The 18,307-nt window shown below is 36.0% G+C and overlaps 1 protein-coding gene across 1 annotated transcript in view; it reads right to left on the bottom strand.

The window, feature by feature from the left end:
* Positions 1-252: 252 nt before the first annotated feature.
* The window catches only part of LOC309857823 (ankyrin repeat domain-containing protein 26-like), a 30,714-nt gene continuing 12,659 nt past the window's right edge, over positions 253-18,307 (bottom strand). The window contains exons 3-7 of the mRNA XM_082750585.1: positions 16,139-16,311; positions 14,980-15,191; positions 13,524-13,752; positions 1,588-1,633; positions 253-503 (exon numbers count right to left, since the gene is read on the bottom strand). Coding sequence (XP_082606711.1) covers positions 364-503; positions 1,588-1,633; positions 13,524-13,752; positions 14,980-15,122 — 558 coding nt within the window. The 5' untranslated portion in view covers positions 15,123-15,191; positions 16,139-16,311 and the 3' untranslated portion in view covers positions 253-363. The remainder of the gene's footprint in view (positions 504-1,587; positions 1,634-13,523; positions 13,753-14,979; positions 15,192-16,138; positions 16,312-18,307) is intronic.

Raw genomic sequence — 18,307 nt, 5'->3', positions numbered from 1 at the left:
AATGTCTGTCTAAATCTCTAGGTTCATATGTAGTAATAAAAATTGGAAAATACCAAAAAGTTATCAATTAACATGACTGAAGTATTCATGAAAACTTGGTTGGTTGGGTGCTGTTTAGAAAGCTGGCATTTGGGCAGCCTGAAGCATGTAAAACCCAATAATGCTGATTTCCATATTAAAAAATCTGTTTAAAAGTTAATTAGCTACCAAGAAATATAGCTTAAAATATTATATAAACTTTCATTACACACATGATCCAAAAATATTTTCCTTTAAGAAAGATTTGTGCATATCATCCATTTAATAGGAAACTATTAAAATGTTTTATAACCATCCAGAAAATAAATTTCTACTATTTATGTTTCAGATGCTATACTTTTTCTTCAGAAACTCTGAGTACTCTCTGTGTGATTTCAGTACGTCATCACAATTTATATGTCTTTCAAAAGTAGATTCTAAAGAGGTGGCCCCACCAGATGAGCCTGATTCCAATACAGCAAAACCTGAAAAGAAAAAGAATTACAGTCTTTATCTAAAATACTTCATTCTTAACTAAATGTTAGTAAAAAAAACAAAGTTGAAGCCTTATGAGTGTTATGAAGAATGAAAAACATCTAATACAGCTACAATATAAAATACAAGATTACTTTTAAATATATTTTGCTCACAGTTGCCCACTGAGGTAATTGCTATTGTGGATAAATTTCAGAGCTTCTGTTTTTCTCATTACAAGATGATAACAGAGCCCACCCGTGAACAATCATGTACAACAGACTGAAAAATCAAACAGGCAATTTTCAGAGTTGAACAGAAGAACACACAGAAGGAAAATCCTAGTTTTCTATGAATATTGTCTGCTTTTTGGTGGAGGGGATATGTAAGCTGATATCTGAAGGACAGGGAAGAAGCATGCCAGGTGGAAGGAAGACGCATATACAAAGAACATATACAGAGAGTGTGGAAGAACACTTGTGGCATTGCAAGTAGTCAATGCTGAAGAGGTGCAAGAGCAAAGCAGCAGAGTAGGGTAAAGAAGGCTGAAAAAGCTGACAAGAACCAAACTGATTTGGGTGTTTTTATTCCATGTATGGAGCTTGGAATTTTACCCAATGGCAAAAGGTAAATCAATGACAAAATCAACGGCTGGATGTTTAAATGTCACCTGTCAAGTAAAGGTCATTTGAACCATAATTGCTTAACTAAGTATCACCTAAGACAAGACTGCTTTTTTCTTTTTTTCTTTTTTTAATTTTGGTTTTATATCATTAGCAGAAACAAGGATTTAAGAAAGCCCGCATATTCAGGTTGACAGTTCCAGAGGGATGGCAGAAGTGAAGGAAGATTACAGCTTGAAATAACAGATAAATCGACATTTGGAAATTTTTTTTTTAAGTCTGAAAAACGATGACTAAATGAGGAATAAGTATGTTCCTCATTATGTTTATGTTTTATATTTTTATTAGATATATATTTAAAAAATTAATATAGTACCTATTGTTATCCAAACAATAGAAAACAATGGATTTACCATTCATAGGAAATTTCAGAAATCAATGACCATCTTAATTCGGAAATTTGGCAACATACCTTCTTCTAGTTCTCTAGTTATATTTTTTTCCAACTCCTGCTGCATCTGAAATAAGTCAAATATTTATAATGTTCAAGTTAAACAAGACACATAATTGTAGGAATTATATATAGCTTATGAAATGTGAACTTAAAATAGCACTATTAGAGACTAAAATTAAGTTAGGGATTGATTAAATAGAAAGATAATCACATAAATAAAATAAATCCCTACTTATTTTAATCTTAGGTAACGGAAGAAAGAGATGTAACACTATTTAGAGAAATCTGATAAAAAGTACAAGTAATATTGGTCTATTAAATATATATAATTTCTGGGAGAAGAGGAATATGGCAGAGGCATAGGGGGCCATAGTTTTGTCCAGTCCCTGGAATTCAGCTAGATAGCTTTCAAATCATTCTGAACACCTGTGAACTCAACCTGAGATCTGAGAAAAGAACTGTTCTAATTCTACAAATAGAAAAGTGACCACATTCTGCAAGGTAGGAGGTGTGGGATGGAGAAATGAATCGAAGGGGATACATGGGAAGATAAACTGTTGGGGGGGATGCATAAACTGCTTATCAGAAAGTGATACAGCAGTGGTGTGAAACAGGAACTTTTATAAGTCTAATCCGGTGAGGGACATCCCTGCTTGAAAAGCACTCAGGTGGAGAAGTGGGGTAGAATCCTAGGTAGAACTGCCTGATCTCAGGATCCCCAGGGTCACACAGAATGGGGTGCCTGAGTATGGGAGAGTTCCCAGGAGTTTCAGCAGGGAAGCCAGCTGCAATCAAAGAGCAGAGGAGGGGGCTTTCAGCTCAGTGTTTCCATTAATCACAAACCCCAGCCCATTGGGTAACCACTCTCAGAACAGGGCCAAACATGCAGAAGAACCAGGGCAAGACCTCCTCCTTCCCCCAGAGGACTGGCATGAATGCAGCCACAGGAGACTGCAAAGTTTAGAAACTCCAAAGGGGGTTGCATGGCTGAGATAAAAATGTTCAAAGCCTGGGTGTACACAGAGTGCATACAGAAACCAGGGAGACGAGAGTGATTGACAGCTCCTCTGTGAGGGCACACTGAAGAGTGGAGGGTGCCTGCTTTCAGCTCTAGGGCTGGACACTGGGAGGCTCACATTTTCATTCTAATCCTCTCAAGCAGTGTGGAAAACCGTCAGGGAACGAAAGCCACAAAGAGGAATCTGGAGGCCCTAAATTAGCCTGGACCCCTGGCAAGGGCAGTGCAATACCATCAGGGCAAGGACCTCTGAGAATTAGCACAACAGGCCCCTCCCCCAGAAAATCAGCAAGAACTTCCCGCTAAGATCAAGTTTAAGGAATCACAGACAACTGCAAAACTCTAGTGCTGGGGGAAAATACTATATAGAATCCATGGCTCCTTAAACTTTCAAGTTTAATTTTCTTTATCTTTTTCCATTTCAACAAATTTCTCATTTTATCAACTCAGGTTTTTTAAACATTTTTAATTGTAATTTTTATAGTTACATTCTATCCTTTCATAGTGCTTAACTTTATTTTCGCATATATATATTTTTTCTTTCTTTACAATTTTGGGATGTAGTTTCCTCTAAGAAACAGACCAAAATATACCCAAATCTAGTGTATTGCTCTGTTCTCATCATCTGATTATATTCTCACTTTTTAAATTTTTATTTTATTTATTTATTTATTTTGGTTTATAGAGATTATAGAGATTTGGTTGATAGAGATTATATTTCTCTGGGGTTGTTGTTGTTATTTTAGTATTTTGTTCTCTTCATTTTCTATTCTTCTCTAGACAGAATGACTAGATGGAAAAACTCACCTGAAATAAGAGAACAGGAGGTACTACTGACTGTCAGTGACCTAATCAGTATGGATATAACTAAGATGGCAGAATTAGAGTTTAGGATAGCAAGTATAAAAATACTCGCTGGGCTTGAACAAAGCACAAAGGACACTGGAGGATCCCCTTCTGGAGAAATAAAAGAACAAAAATATTACCAAGTTGAAATCAAAAGGTTATTAAGGGGATGCAATAAAAAAAATGGAAGCTCTACTTCTGGAAACAATATGGAGGTTCTCCAAGAAGTTAAAAATATGACCCAGTAATTGTACTGCAAGGTATTTTCCCCAAAGATGCAAACATACTGATGTGAAGGGGCACCTGGACACCAGGGTTTATAGAAGCAATCTCCACAATAGACTAACTGGGGAAACAGCCCAAATGTCCATCAACAGATGAATGGATAAAGAAGATGTGGCTACCAGGCGCCTGGGTGGCTCAGTGGGTTAAGAAGATGTGGGATATTGCAAATGGAATATTACAAAGCCATCAAAAAGGATAAACTCAACAATTTACATTGATGTGGATGGAAACGGAGGGTATTATACTGAGTGAAATAAGTCAATCACAGAACGACAATTATCATATTGTTTCATACATAGGGGGAATATAAGAAAAAGTACATAGAATCATAGTGGAAGGGAGGGAAAACTAAATGGAAGAAATCAAAGAGGGAGACAAATCATGAGAGACTCTTAACTATTGGAAACAGACGTTTGCTGAAGGGGAGGTGGGATGGGGGTAGGGGTAATTGGGTGATGGGCATGAAGGAGGGCATGCGATGTGTAGAGCACTGGGTATTATATACAACAGATGGTTAACTGAACACTATATCTGAAACATATATCATATATCAGCTAATTGAATAGAAATTCTAAAAAATTCATCACGTACATAATGGGTAATGGAGAAATAAAACCCTACTTATCTTTTACAGACTTACTGAGCTATAATTAACTAATAAATATTAGCTATTTCAAATTTTAAAAATTGGAGGCTCTAACTGCTAGGATAAATGACACAGAAAGGAGAAGTAGTGACAAAGAAGACAAAATGATGGAGAATAAAGAAGTTGAGAAAAGAAGAGAGGTAAACAATTACTGGATCAGTAATTCAAGGGGAGGGGAGAATTCAAGAGATAAGTGATACTATAAAGCAAAACAATATTAGAATAACAGGGATCCCAGAAGAGGAGGAAAGTGGGTGTGGAAGAAGGTGTACCTGAGAAATTACAGCAGAGAACCTCCATAATCCGGGGAAGAAAAAAGTCATTCAAATCCAGGAGGCACAGAGAACCCCCTTCAATTTCAATAAGAATAGGCCAACACCTTGATATAGAGTAGTGAAGTTTGCAAATTTCAGAGACAAAGAGAAAATCCAGAAAGCAGCTCAGGACATGCCAGAAAGGACTGGCATGGTATAGTCAGGGTGCTAAACCAGAAGAATATGCAGCCAAGAATATGTTACCAGCAAGGCTGTCATTCAAAGTAGAAGGAGAGATAAAGAGTTCCCAGGACAGACAGAAATTAAAAAAATTGTGACCACCACACCAGCCCTTCAAGAAATACTAAAGGGAATCCTGCAAGCAAAGAGAGAGACCCAAAGTGTCATAGACCAGAAAGGAATAGAGACAATATACAGAAACAATGACATTACAGGTAATACAATGGCACTCAATTCATATCTTTCGATAGTTAGCCTGAAAGTGAATGGGCCACATTCCCCAATCAAAAGACACAAGGTATCAGATTGGATAAAAAAGCAAAGACCCATCAATATGGTGTCTGCAAGAGACTCATTTTAGACACAATAACACCTCCAGATTGAGAGTGAGGGTGTGGAAAACCATTTACTGTGCTAATGGACATCAAAAGAAAGCTGGGGTGGCAATCCTTTTATCAAATTAGATTTTAAGCCAAAGGCCGTCATAAGAGATGTGGAAGGACGCTATCATAATTAAAGGGTCTCTCCAAAAAGAAGATCTAACAATTGTCAAGATTTATGCACCTAACATGGGAGCAGCCAATTACATAAGCCAACTAATAACAAAATTAAAGAAACACATCGAGCATGATACAATAAATAGTAGGGGACTTTTACACCTCACTCACTGCAATAGACAGGTCATCTAAGCAGATCAACAAGGGCACAAGGGCTTTGAATGACACACTGGACCAGATGGACTTCACAGATATATTCAGAGCATTCCATCTTAAAGCCACAGAATACACATTCTTCTCCAGTGCACATGGAGCTTTCTCCAAAAGAGATCACATACTGGGTCACAAATCAGGTCTCAACCAGTACCAAAAGTCTGTGATCATTCCCTGCATATTTCCAGACCACAGTCCTTGAAACTTGAACTCAATCACAAGAGGAAATTTGGGAAAAATTAAAAAACATGGACGCTAAAGAGCATCCTATTAAAGAATGTTCATGGGTCAACCAGGAAATTAACAAACAAGTAAAAGAATTCATGGAAACAAAGGAAAATGAATACACAACTGCTCAAAATCTTTGGGATGCAGCCAAGGCAGTCCTGAAGAGGGAAGTATAGAGTGATACAGGCCTTCCTCAAGAAACAAGAAAGGTCTTAAATACACAACCTAACCTTCCACCTACAGGAACTGGAGAAACAACAGCAAAGAAAGCCTAAATCTGGCAGGAGAAGAGAATTAATAATGACCAGAGCAGAAAGCAAAGAAATAGAAACCAAAAGTACAGTAGAATATAGCAACAAATTTAGGAGCTGGCTCTTTGAAAGAAGTAATAAGATCGATAAACCCCTGAGAAGACTTGGCAAAAAGAAAAGAGAAAGGACCGAAATTAATAAAATCATGAATGAAAGAAGAGAGATCACAACCAACACCAAGGAAACACAAACAATTTTAAGAATGTATAATAAACAACTATTTGCCAACAAATTAGACAATCTGGAAGAAATGGTAAGAGAAAAACCTGGACAGTTCAACCAAACATTTAAAAAGGAATTAATACCTATTCTTCTGAAGCTGTCTCAAAAAATAAAAACGACGGAAAACTTCCAAACTCTTTCTATGAGGCCAGCATTACCTTGATCCCCAAACCAGACAAAACCCCAACAAAAAGGAGAATTACAGGCCAATATTGCTGATGAACACGGATGCAAAAATTCTCACCAAGATACTAGCCAACAGGATCCAACAGTACATTGAAAGGATTATTCACCGTGACCAAGTAGGATTTATTCCTGGTCTGCAAGGGTGGTTCAACATCTGCAAATCAATCAGTGTGACACAATACATTAATAAAAGAAAGGATAAGAACCATATGATACTCTCAATAGATGCAGAAAAACCACCCGACAAAGTACAGCTTCCCTTCTTGATTAAAACTATTCATGGTTCAGGGATAGAGGGAACATACCTCAATATCATAAAAGCCATCTACAAAAAGCCCACAGTGAGTATCATTTTCAATGGGGAAAAACTGAGAGCTTTACCCTTAAGGTCAGGGACACGGCAGGGATGACCACTCTCACCACTGTTGTTCAACTAGTACTGGAAACCCTAGCCTCAGCAATCAGACAACAAAAAGAAATAAAGGCATCTGAATCAGGAAGAAGTCAAACTCTCACTCCTCACAGATTATGTGATACTCTACGTGGAAAACTCAAAAGACTCCAACCAAAAATTGTTAGAAGTTCTACAGGAATTCAGCAAAGTGGCAGGATATAAAATCAATGCACAGAAATCAGTTGCATTTCTATACACCGACAATGAGATAGAAGAAAGAGAAATTAAGGAGTCAAAGCCACTTACAATTGCACCAAAAACCATTAAGATACCTAGGAATAAACCCAAACAAAGAGGCAAGGGATTGGTACTTTGAAAACTATAGAACACTCATGAGAGAAACTGAGGAAGACCCAAAGAAATGGCAAAAACCTTCCATGCTCATAGACTGGAAGAACAAATACTGTGAAAATGTCTATGCTTCCCAGAGCAATTTATACATTCAACACAATCCCTATCAAAATACCATCAACATTTTTTCAGAGCTGGTACAAATATTCCTAAAATTTGTATGGAACCAGAAAAGATCCCAAATGGCCAAAGGAATGTTGAAAAAGTTCACCAAAGCTGGTGGCATCACAATTCCAGACTTCAAGCTCTATGACCAAGCTGTCATCTACAAGACAGTATGGTATTGCCACAAATACACACGCATAGATCAAAGAGCCCAGAAATGGACCCTCAACTCTATGGTCAACTAATCTGTGACAAAGCAGTAAAGAATGTCCAATGGAACAAAAGCCAGTCATTCCAACAAATGGTGTTGGGAAAACTGGACAGCCACAAACAGGAGAATGTAACTGGACCATCTTGTTACATGACACATAAAAATAAGATTCAAAATGGATGTAAGACGTAAATGTGAGACAGGAACCCATCAAAATCCTAGAAGAGAACACAGGTTGTATTCTCTCTGGCTTTGGCCAAAGCAACTTCTTGCTAGGCACGTCTCCAAAAGCAAGGGAAACAAATACTTCATCAAGATAAAAAGGTTTTGCATAGCAAAGGAAACAACTGACAACACTAAAAGATGACCTACAGAATGGAACATGGTATTTGTAATTGACATATCAGATAAGGGGCGAGTATCCAAAATCTATAAAGACTTATCAAACTCAACACCCAAAGAACAATCCAGTCAAGAAATGGGTAGAAGAAATGAACAGACATTTCTCAAAGAAGACACACAAATGGGCAACAGATATGAAAAAATGCTCAGCATCACTTGGCACCAGGGAAATAAATATAAATCAAAATCACAATGAGATATCACCTCACACCTGTCAGAATGGCTAAAATGAACAAGTCAGGAAACAACAGATGTTGTCAGGCATGCAGAGAAAGCAGAAGACTCTTACACTGTTGGTGGGAATGTAAACTGGTGCAGGCACTCTGGAAAACAGTATGGTGGTTCCTCAAAGAGCTGAAAATAGAGCTACCCAATGACCCAGCAATTGCACCACTATGTATTTACCCCAAAGATATAAATATATTGATCCAAAGAGGCATCTGCAGCCCAATGTTTATATCAGCAATTTTATTGATTTATTTATTTGAGACAGAATGAGATATAGAGAGCACAAGTGGGAGAAGAGGCAGAGGAAGAGGAAACAGCAGATTCCCCACTTAGCAGACAACCTGCAATGGGGCTCTATCCCAGGACTGAGGAATCATGAGCTAAGCTGAAGGCAGTCACTTAACCAACTAAGCCACCCAGGCACCCCTCGGTACCCTACATTAGACCCCATTTTGAGCATTCAATGAGAGGGTACCTTTTATAAGAAAGCTCTAAGTAAGAAAATTCTAGATGAGAATACTTGTAATATACAGCTGACCCTTGACCAACATGGGTTTGAAGGGTGCAGGTCTACTCTACTTACACATGGACTTTTTTTGATACAGTATTTTAGTGTATTTTCTCAATAACTTTTTTAAATATAGCTTTATTATGAGAATATAGTATATAATACATGTAATGTAAAAAAAAAACTGTGTTAAAGAACTATTTATGTTATCAGTAAGGCTTCCAGTCACTAGTAGGCTACTAGTAGTTTAGTTTTTTAGATACCATGCAGAAGTGAAATCATATGGTATATGCCTTTCTCTGCATTATTTCACTTGGCACTAGGTCTACCAATGTTGTCACAAATGGCAAGATCCCATTCTTTTTTATAGCTGAATAAATATTTCATTGTATATGTATCACACATCTTCTTTATCTGTTCATCTATTGATGGACACTGAGGTTGCTTCCATACTTTGGTTATTGTAAATAATGTAAATAATGTTTCAAAAGACATAGGGGTGCACATAACTTTTCAAATTAGTGTTTTCATTTTCTTTGGGTAAATACCCAGTAGTGGAATTGCTGAATGGTACTGCATTTCTATTTTTAATTTTTTGAGGAATCATAACACTTTTTGACAATAACATTATATTCAGGCCTTATAAAATTAATAATATGACAACATTACTAGACAGCCTTGTAAAATTAATAAATCAATACCACTTGATGGGAGAAACTTTTATTGAAGCAATTTTATAAAGCATTAATAAATACTAGGTAAAATATAAGACACTTTTTTATATGACATGACTTAAGGAATTACCAATGTGATGTTATTGTCTTTTCCTAAATATTTACTTCTGTGACCTTTATTTCCAAGTGAGAACTGTGTTTAGAAGGTGGAAATAGCTTCAAGTCCACTAATAAGGAGAACCCATTTGCAATTTTATTTATACTTTTCCATTTATCCAAAAAATAGGAGGATAAAAAAATTATAAACAGAAAAACAACATGCAATGTATCAGCAAATTTTAATTCAAAGAATTATTAACGAAGGATTTTCTCATAAATGTTAGTTTTCAAACTATGGCTCATAGAAATCTAAGGGTCTCCTGGGACACAGCAGGACTGAGGGACAAGGAAGTCTACAGGTGTAGTCTTATCTCGCATTTAGCTAAACAGCTCTACTTGTCTGTGTTTTATATAATACAGTTTAATGCAAAAAAAAAAAAAAAAAAAAGATAAGTTCTATTCTTTGGAAAAAACAATTTTTCCCCAGAGGTATAAAAGTCACTAACTTAGTCAACATCCCTAATTTCACATAAGAGACAAAAAGGCCTCAGAGAGATTGTAGTTTGCCTGAGGTCAAGAATCCACCTAGTTGCAGGCCAGGAATGTGTTTTAGTTACTTCCTCATATTCAAGAAATACATTCATTTTTAACTAGAAATCAGAGAAAATGAATACATAAAACTTTGTTCTGTGGCTCCATAAAGTTAAGGCATTAGACAGAAAACAGCTTTCTAACTAAACTATAAATTTTTACAGTCATGAACAAAAATAAAGAACGAGAAGTTATCTTAACTCCTATTAGTAACAGTCAATATGCTCAATTTATAAGCAAAATTTTTTTAACTTGAAAGGACAGGGAACTTGAAGGAGAAAATCTTTGGTTGAACCAAAGAACCTGAACCTGAGGAAATTCTTCCTTAAAAGAATTATTCATTTCCTTCAAATAAAACTTGGTTTATCAAAGTCAATCAACAAATGGTTACCTATGTTGTGAGCTATTTATTGCAAAGTCTAAAACACTGAACAGATTTCTCTTTGCCATCTAGCCTTCCCATTAGTTCACATGTACAAAAGACACGATTAACTTTAATTATAAATTAAATCCACTCGGAAATTATAGGTAATCCTTCATTTCCATGTGAGAACATTTCTCTACCTTCTTCATGACAGGAAGAGAGATTCACCTAATGGGTGAATTTGGGAGAAGGCACTAAGCAGTGCCTACATGCTTCCAGATCTCTTATTTGAAAAGCTATGCCTGCCCTAGTAACATGAATTGAGGTCTGCTTTCATCTTTGTGGGATGGGCATCAAACATCTCTTCCTTCCATTTACAACTGTGTGTGGAAGTGCCTAATTTGGAGTAAAGGAGTAAAGTATTAGGAAGTTGGCAGTGGCTACATACCTAAGCCACATCCTCCAATCTGTTAGTATGTAGTACAGTTACTAAGCTTATCTCCATCTGCCTGACTCCTGTGTTCTCAACTCAGAAAAAGAAGAGCAATGTCATCTGCCACCTACTCCACCACAGCTCCAACAAGAAAAATGATCAGACAATACTTAGAAACGGTTTCTTCTTCCTTGACTTTATACCTAACATTCATTGTTCAAAGTGACATACTTTAAAGAGGGAAAACGTTGAAAACAATTTCAGAAATAAACACAGAAAGTCAGACAAAATGAGGAGATAGAGGAATATGTTCCAAATGAAAGAACAATACAGAACTTCAGAAAAATAGCTAAATGAAACAGAGATAAGTAATCTACCTGAATAAGAGTTCAAAGTAATGGTCATAAAAATGCTCAGCAAACTTGGGAGAAGAATGGATGGATTCAGTGAGAACTTCAAGAAAGAGAAAATATAAAGAAGAACCAATCAGAGCTGGAAAATAAAACAACTGAAATGAAAAATACTCCAGAGGTATCAACAGCACATTAAAAGCGGCAGATAAACAGATCAGTGATCTACAAGACAGGGTAGCAGAAATCATCCAAGCCAAAAAACAAAAAGATAAAAGAATTTTTAAAATGAGGACAGGTTAAGAGACCTACTAGGATCGAGCCCCACACCACGCCCTGTGCTCAAGGAGTCTGCTTCTCCCTCTCTCTGTGGCCCTCCCCTCCCATCTGTGTTCTCTCTTGCTTGCTCTCAAAAATAGATTAAAAGAAAGAAAGAAGGAAACAAAGAAAGAAAGACAGACAGACAAGGCCATAACTAGAAATAAGAAAATTATGAAAGAAAGAGTTTTATTGGTAAAAGCAAACATACAATAAAAGTAATAGATCAATCACTTTTATAAAGCCAGTATGAATGTTAAAAGACAAAAGTAGTAACAACAATTGTGTCTACAGTAATTAGTAAAGGGATACACAAAATAAAAAGGTGTAAACTAAGACATCAAATACATAAAACAAGCGGGGGTCGAAAAATGTAGTGTTTTTAAAATGTGTTTGAACTTAAGTAGCCATCAACTTTAAAAAGACTTCTATATATATGGGATGTTATGTATGAACTTCACTGTGATCACAAAAATCTATAATATACAAAAAAGAAAAAGAAAGGCAACCAAGCATAACACTAAAGAAAGTCCTCAAATTAGGAGGGAAGAGAGCAAGACAATAAGGAAACCAAATGAAAGAACAAGATTGAGGCCTCATTTACCAGGGGTCTATGCTACTTTTCTCTACATTAGTAAGAACATGAATATACCTTCAAAACCATAAACCTATGTACATTGATTGAAATGGATATTTTAATAACGATGATATACAATGGAAACTAGCTGCTACTTAAAGACTCCCTATTATTCCCATCTTAGTCATCAATCATTAAAGTGATGGCAGGATAGATATATGTGAACTTCATTTAAAAAATTCCAATTGTGGGGCACTTGCACGGCTCAGTCAGTTAAGGATCTGATCTTGACTTTGGTTCAGGTCATGATCTCAGGATCGTTGAGACTGAGCCCTGCATCAGGCTCTGCACTGAGTATGGAGCCTGCTTACCCTCTGTACCTCACCCCCCACCGCCAGCTTGCACACACACTCTCTCTCCCTCTCTCTCTCTTTAAAAAAAAAAAATGCAGTATTTGCTTGATTTAGCCATTTAGAAAATGTTCTACAGTTGCTCAGCAAGACATTTTGTAAAAATTGAAATAGAAGTGTTATAAGTTTTTAAAAAATGCTCCAAATAAGACAAAAATTAAGGATGTACTCTCAGGTAAGAAAATGACAACAATTACAAACTTAAAAAGAAAAATTAATCTTTTTAGCATTACAAGTTTATTTAATTCATAAAAAGGACTTATCATGGATTCTTGAAATAATAAATATCCATATGTGAGTAAGTGTTTGGATTCTTATTGTTGACTTATACATAGGGGTGGGAAAAATGGGTAACAGCGAACTTTAAAATTGTTATGAACAACTGCCAAACAGGAAATTAGTCAAAGCATCTAAGTATAGATTTCATTCGTGAGCAATAATATTTACTTTCTAAAATCGAATTTAGATGTAGGTTTTCAAGAAATTTAAAATGTGTTCGTTTTGGGGTGCCTGGGTAACTTAGTCAACTGTCTGACTCTTGTTTTTGGCTCAGGTTATGATCTAAGGGTTGTGAGACTGGGCCCCATGTAGGGTTCCACACTCAGCAGGAAGTCTGCTTGAGAATCTCACACTCTCTCCCCCTCTTGTACACTCTCTCTCTAAAATAAATAAAATATTGAAAAATAATAAATGTCAGTTTAGTTATAATTATTGAATAAAGGTAATAATAGGTACCTCTTGAAAATAAGAGCTCCAGGAACAAAGAAAAAAAATCAAAATTTATGTCTCATTTCTTTATCAGCAAAAATAATTATGACTTTTACTTAGTGTGTATTAGTTAGCTAAGCAACTCAGAATCTTACCAAATTAAAAACAAAAATTATCTCAGAAATCTGAAACCCAAGGAAAAAAAGGTAAGATAATATAACCAACCTTGATCAAGAAAGTCTCGAGGTTATTACTTGAACGCCATGAGTTTGAGGTAGGAATCACCACGTTTTCTCTTAGAGCAACGTTTCTATTGAATAGTGAACTATTATTAACATTTCTACCATAAGGCAGATCTAGGGATGGCCTCATATTAATAGTGTCAAGCAAAGTTTGCTTTTGCTGTTTCTCCACCAGAAGTTTGGCACTGGTCTCTGCCAGCCTCTCACTAGTCCTGTTAGGATTACAAAACACAATACTTAGTATTTCGTTTCTCCCCAAATCAGTCCTAAATTACTTGCATTTTTTTAAGTCTCCATAATAGTAAACAAAATGTGCCATTAAATAGTGTTTTAACATGGTAAATGTGACAGAGCAGACCTATTATGTATAATTATAGGTTTAAAACTGTTCTAAAGAAGTCCATATATCTCTAGGGTTCCTAACTAACAAGTAATTCAAATTAAAGAGGGAGAGAAATGGTGATCAGTGATGTCCATGGCCTAACAGGTTATACCTGCTGCCTTCTGGAATGGTTGTACTTAAAAGATTCTTGGGGGCGCCATGATACATACTTATATTTAGTAAACCAGTTTAGAGCTGCAAAAATAAACCAGCCTGGGGTCTGGGTGGCTCAGTCGGTTAACCATCTGCCTTCAGCTCAGGTCAGGACCCCACAGTCCTGGGATTGAGCCCCATTCTGGGCTCCCTGTTTGAGGGAAGCCTGCTTCACCCTCACCCTCTGCCTGCTGCTCCCCTCTGCTTGTGCTCACTTGCTCGCTCTCTCTGTCAAATAAATATGTAAAATCTTTAAAGGAAAATAAAAATTTAAAAAATCCCTCAAAGACATTTTTCAAGCATTGGCTTTCACCACTCTTGTATATTTCGCACATTACCTCAGAGAGATTGAGCATTTGGCACTGAGGAAAAATTTAGACGAACAATTGCTAGAGGACAAGTAGATGGCAGAGTTGTGATCAGATAGAACTGAAACAGCTCCAGAAACAATTAGGTTATAACACAGATACTAGGGTACTGAACGTGGAATCTACCGTTTCCATCTTGACCTTTTGGGTTAAAGATGTACTCTTCCAAAAATAAACTAACCTTAATAAATAAATTTTAATAAACTCATTTCTATTTAGGGTAATTTTGACAATTTTATAATAATATGCTGTCTAAATTATAAATCTTCAAACAATTAGTTTAAAGACTAGGAGATCAGATTAACTGAAAGTATTCAAAGGAAAAAATAAAATCATTTAAAACAACAACAAAAAAGAGAAATGCAAACTAACTTAAACTAGCATTTTGACAATAAGTTCATTTACAAACATCATTTTTCAAAATTATATTATCTAGTTGGCTTTCACTTACTACTGATCTCATGAACGTGGCTCCAAAAAATTATGGTTTAGATGCAAATTAATAAGCTAACTCTACTTTCTATGATTGTTTTAACTTGTTCAGTTCATTTGTCAATGACATTCGATGTGTTACTTCTAGGTAGAGGTGCTTGTATCTGTCCAATTCTGCTTTAGTAACGTCTTGAGAATTTTTCATTTTGGATAATTCAAATTCCAGCTCTTTAATTCTGAGTTCCATTTGACTTCTTCCTGAAGCATTATTATTTTCTCTTAACTGTGCTACACTTTCTTGAAATGCTGCTTGCGTCTAAAGCAAATTAAAAGCATAGTTTTAAAATTGTTACAACCTGGGTAATTACAGTATATTTCTTTCTTTTAGTTTTGTGTCAATGATTCAGAGAGAAATTTTTAAAGTGGAAAAAAAAAGCTGAAATGTAAAATATTTATCATTAATGTGAAACTGAATTAAATGTGAATAATGTTCATTCTTACATTAGAACGCATGCAATCTGATAATTCAAAGAATAATAATATCATTTAGTTTTTTAAAAAGTGAACAATACAACTTCAGAATAATTGAGGTACCTGGGGTGCCTGGCTGACTCAGTCATCTGAGTGCCTGACTCTTGGTTTCTGCCCAGATAGTGATCTCAGGGTTCTGGGAGAAAGCCCTGTGTCCTACTCAGCATGAAGTATGCCTGGAATTTTCTCTCTACCTGTCCATCCCCCACTCGTTCTTTCCAAATAAATAAATAAGATATTAAATATATATAAAAAAGGAATAATCCAAGTATGGTACCATTTCTTTTATATAGGAATGCCCAGAATGGAGCACAAACAAGCAACTGACTGAGCCACCCATGGACCCCATGGTCAAAATTTTTAAAGCACAGTTTTTTCTTTTCCTCTCAATAGCCTTGTTTTATACTAACTGGTCTTAAAAAATAAAATGACTTTCTACTGTGAATCATTCTGAAAGATCAATTTAGTGTGAATAATAATGAAAACTGAAATTTTTAAAGGGAAGGAACAAATGCTTTCAGAAATTTACCAAGTTGTTATAAAGGAAGTAGAGGAAAACTCTACACTGCATATAACCAAAATGTAATTTGGAGTAAAATGAATTAAAGCATTTTATAGACAAATAAATTAACCTCTAAAAATAGATCAACTTCTTTTAATTTTTTTTTCTACATTCAATCTTGTCCTGTCTTCAAAATCCCCTTTATATTGTTCTATTTTACTATATCCTACCACGTTGACTTCTACACAACTTCTGAGGTTTACTTTCTGTTGTTCCCCAACTTCTTTTTATTCTTCTCTAGAATTTCACATTTTGTTGGTATTTTTTTCATAGATGATAACTCCTGAATAAGAACCTGGTTTCTTGAAGTCATAGTTTCCAGTTTTGCTGTTAGATCATCAACCTGCATGAATAAAATAATATATAGTTGGAAGCAGAGTGAAAAGAGTCCAATGCAAAACTAAGACCCCACATTTTTTTCAAAGATTTTAAATCTCTGCACCAAAGATGGGGCTTGACTCAAACCCCCAAGATCAAGAGTCACATACGTTACTGACTGCTCCCCGGGCAGGTGCTCAGATTTTAAAATAAGTTCATTTTCAATAAAATGTTATCTATATTGTAGTAAAGTCTTGTAATGCAGAACCTCAAATAACTAAGAAATGAAGAACAAAATTCAAACCACTAGGAGTTACTAAAATCGATCTCTGCTGTCATCCTCTTTGCAACACATTTGTATTTAATATTTATACTTTTATTTTTCTGATTGTTTCAGATTTTTCCTCCATAAAATAACTGTAAGTCACATCTTAGTAGAAAGTCTCTTAACCCTTCCCTCGTCTTAACACTCCATAATTTTTTTAAAGATTTTATTTATTTGAGAGGGAGAGAGAGCAAGACAGCAAGAGCACAAGAGCAGGGAGAGGGAGAAGCAGACCCCCCACTGATCAAGAAGCCCAGCATGGGGCTCAATCCCAGCATCCCAGGATTACAACCCAAGCCAAAGGCACTTAACTGAGCCACCCAGGTGCCCATGTACTCCATAATTTTTAAAGACGTTTTAGGAATCCCATATTGACTTATGTAGGTCTGAGCCAATAAATGCTTACCAAAATAAGACATTGAAAATAAGACTCTAATTAATGAATCTATAAATACTGATTCTATTGCCATCAGCCTTTTTCTGAATTACAACTGTTTTATGCTAATTTCAATTGCATTCTGAAGAGAAATGATTCACAAGGTTAAAAAATCACATCTCTCAGTAAAAAAAAAAATAGTGGGGAAAAATTTAGTGAGATTATCCATATATTTTTGGATAAAAAAAATTCTTTAACTCGACAGTGTTACAATCCTTTGTTACTTCCCACAAAATAAGAGAATATACTAAGCAATGAAAACAACCAAAAAACTTGCTGGAGCTCAGTGATGCTGAGTTGGAAAGATCTCCTTTCCTTTAGATATGACTGGAAAGACAAGTGGATGTGGTGGTTTTATAAACTGACACTTCTCCCATGACAATCCCTCCACTTCATATGTGTTGGTCTTAGTAACTGGTTCCTAGTGAACAGAATATGGCAGAGCTGCGGTGTGATTTTTAAGGCAAGGTTAGAAAATGTGATATAGCTTCCATATGACTTTCTTCTTCTAGGAAACGTCACCCTTAGAATCCAGCTGTTGTGGGAAAGCCCAGGGTACCTAGTTAAGTCTTCATGCAAATATTCCAGCTGAGACTGCCCTAGCTAACATCCTAGCCAAAAGCCAGCCTCAACAGCCAATCATGTGCATGAACAAGGTTTTAGATGATTCTAGTTCCCAGTTTCCAGTCATCCCAGGTGATGCCAAATGAAGAAGAAATGAGTTGGCCTGACTCAACCTTGTCCGAAGATTTGTGAACAAGATGAATGCTGTTTTGAGCCACTAGGTTTTGAGATTGTTTATTATACAGCAATAAATAACTGGCACAGATACTGATATTAAAATGGGGTGCTGCCATTAAAAAAGAAAACCAAAAAACTGAAACTAAACCTTCTTTGAACCAGGAAGTGGGTGGAACCTGAAAGACGAGTAAGAGTGAGAAGTAGAGAAGAGTAAGAATGAAAACCAAAAGGGCTTCCAAAAGACTGTGAGTGGAAACCTGATGGCCCTTGAGAGGCTTACAGCAAAGGTTTCTAGACAAGTGAAGAAAATGACACTAGAGGGAAAAGGAACTCGTGCCACAAACCACATTAAAGTAAATCTGGTAGGAGAGATAAGCTAAAGAAAGACGATTCAATATGAAGAAACCAGGACTTACTGGGTTCACCTATCTGTTCCTCATTTACAGCTTCTCCACGTGCTGTATTGTCAAATAATGCTAAAATAAAGAAATGGCTTCTGGGTTAAAAGCAAATCCAGGA

Source organism: Mustela nivalis (genome assembly GCF_964662115.1).
Source record: "Mustela nivalis genome assembly, contig: HAP1_SCAFFOLD_1323, whole genome shotgun sequence".
NCBI classification, from domain to species: domain Eukaryota; kingdom Metazoa; phylum Chordata; class Mammalia; order Carnivora; family Mustelidae; genus Mustela; species Mustela nivalis.
Note: the sequence above shows the minus strand (reverse complement) of the source record. Positions and strands in the feature narration are given on the sequence as shown.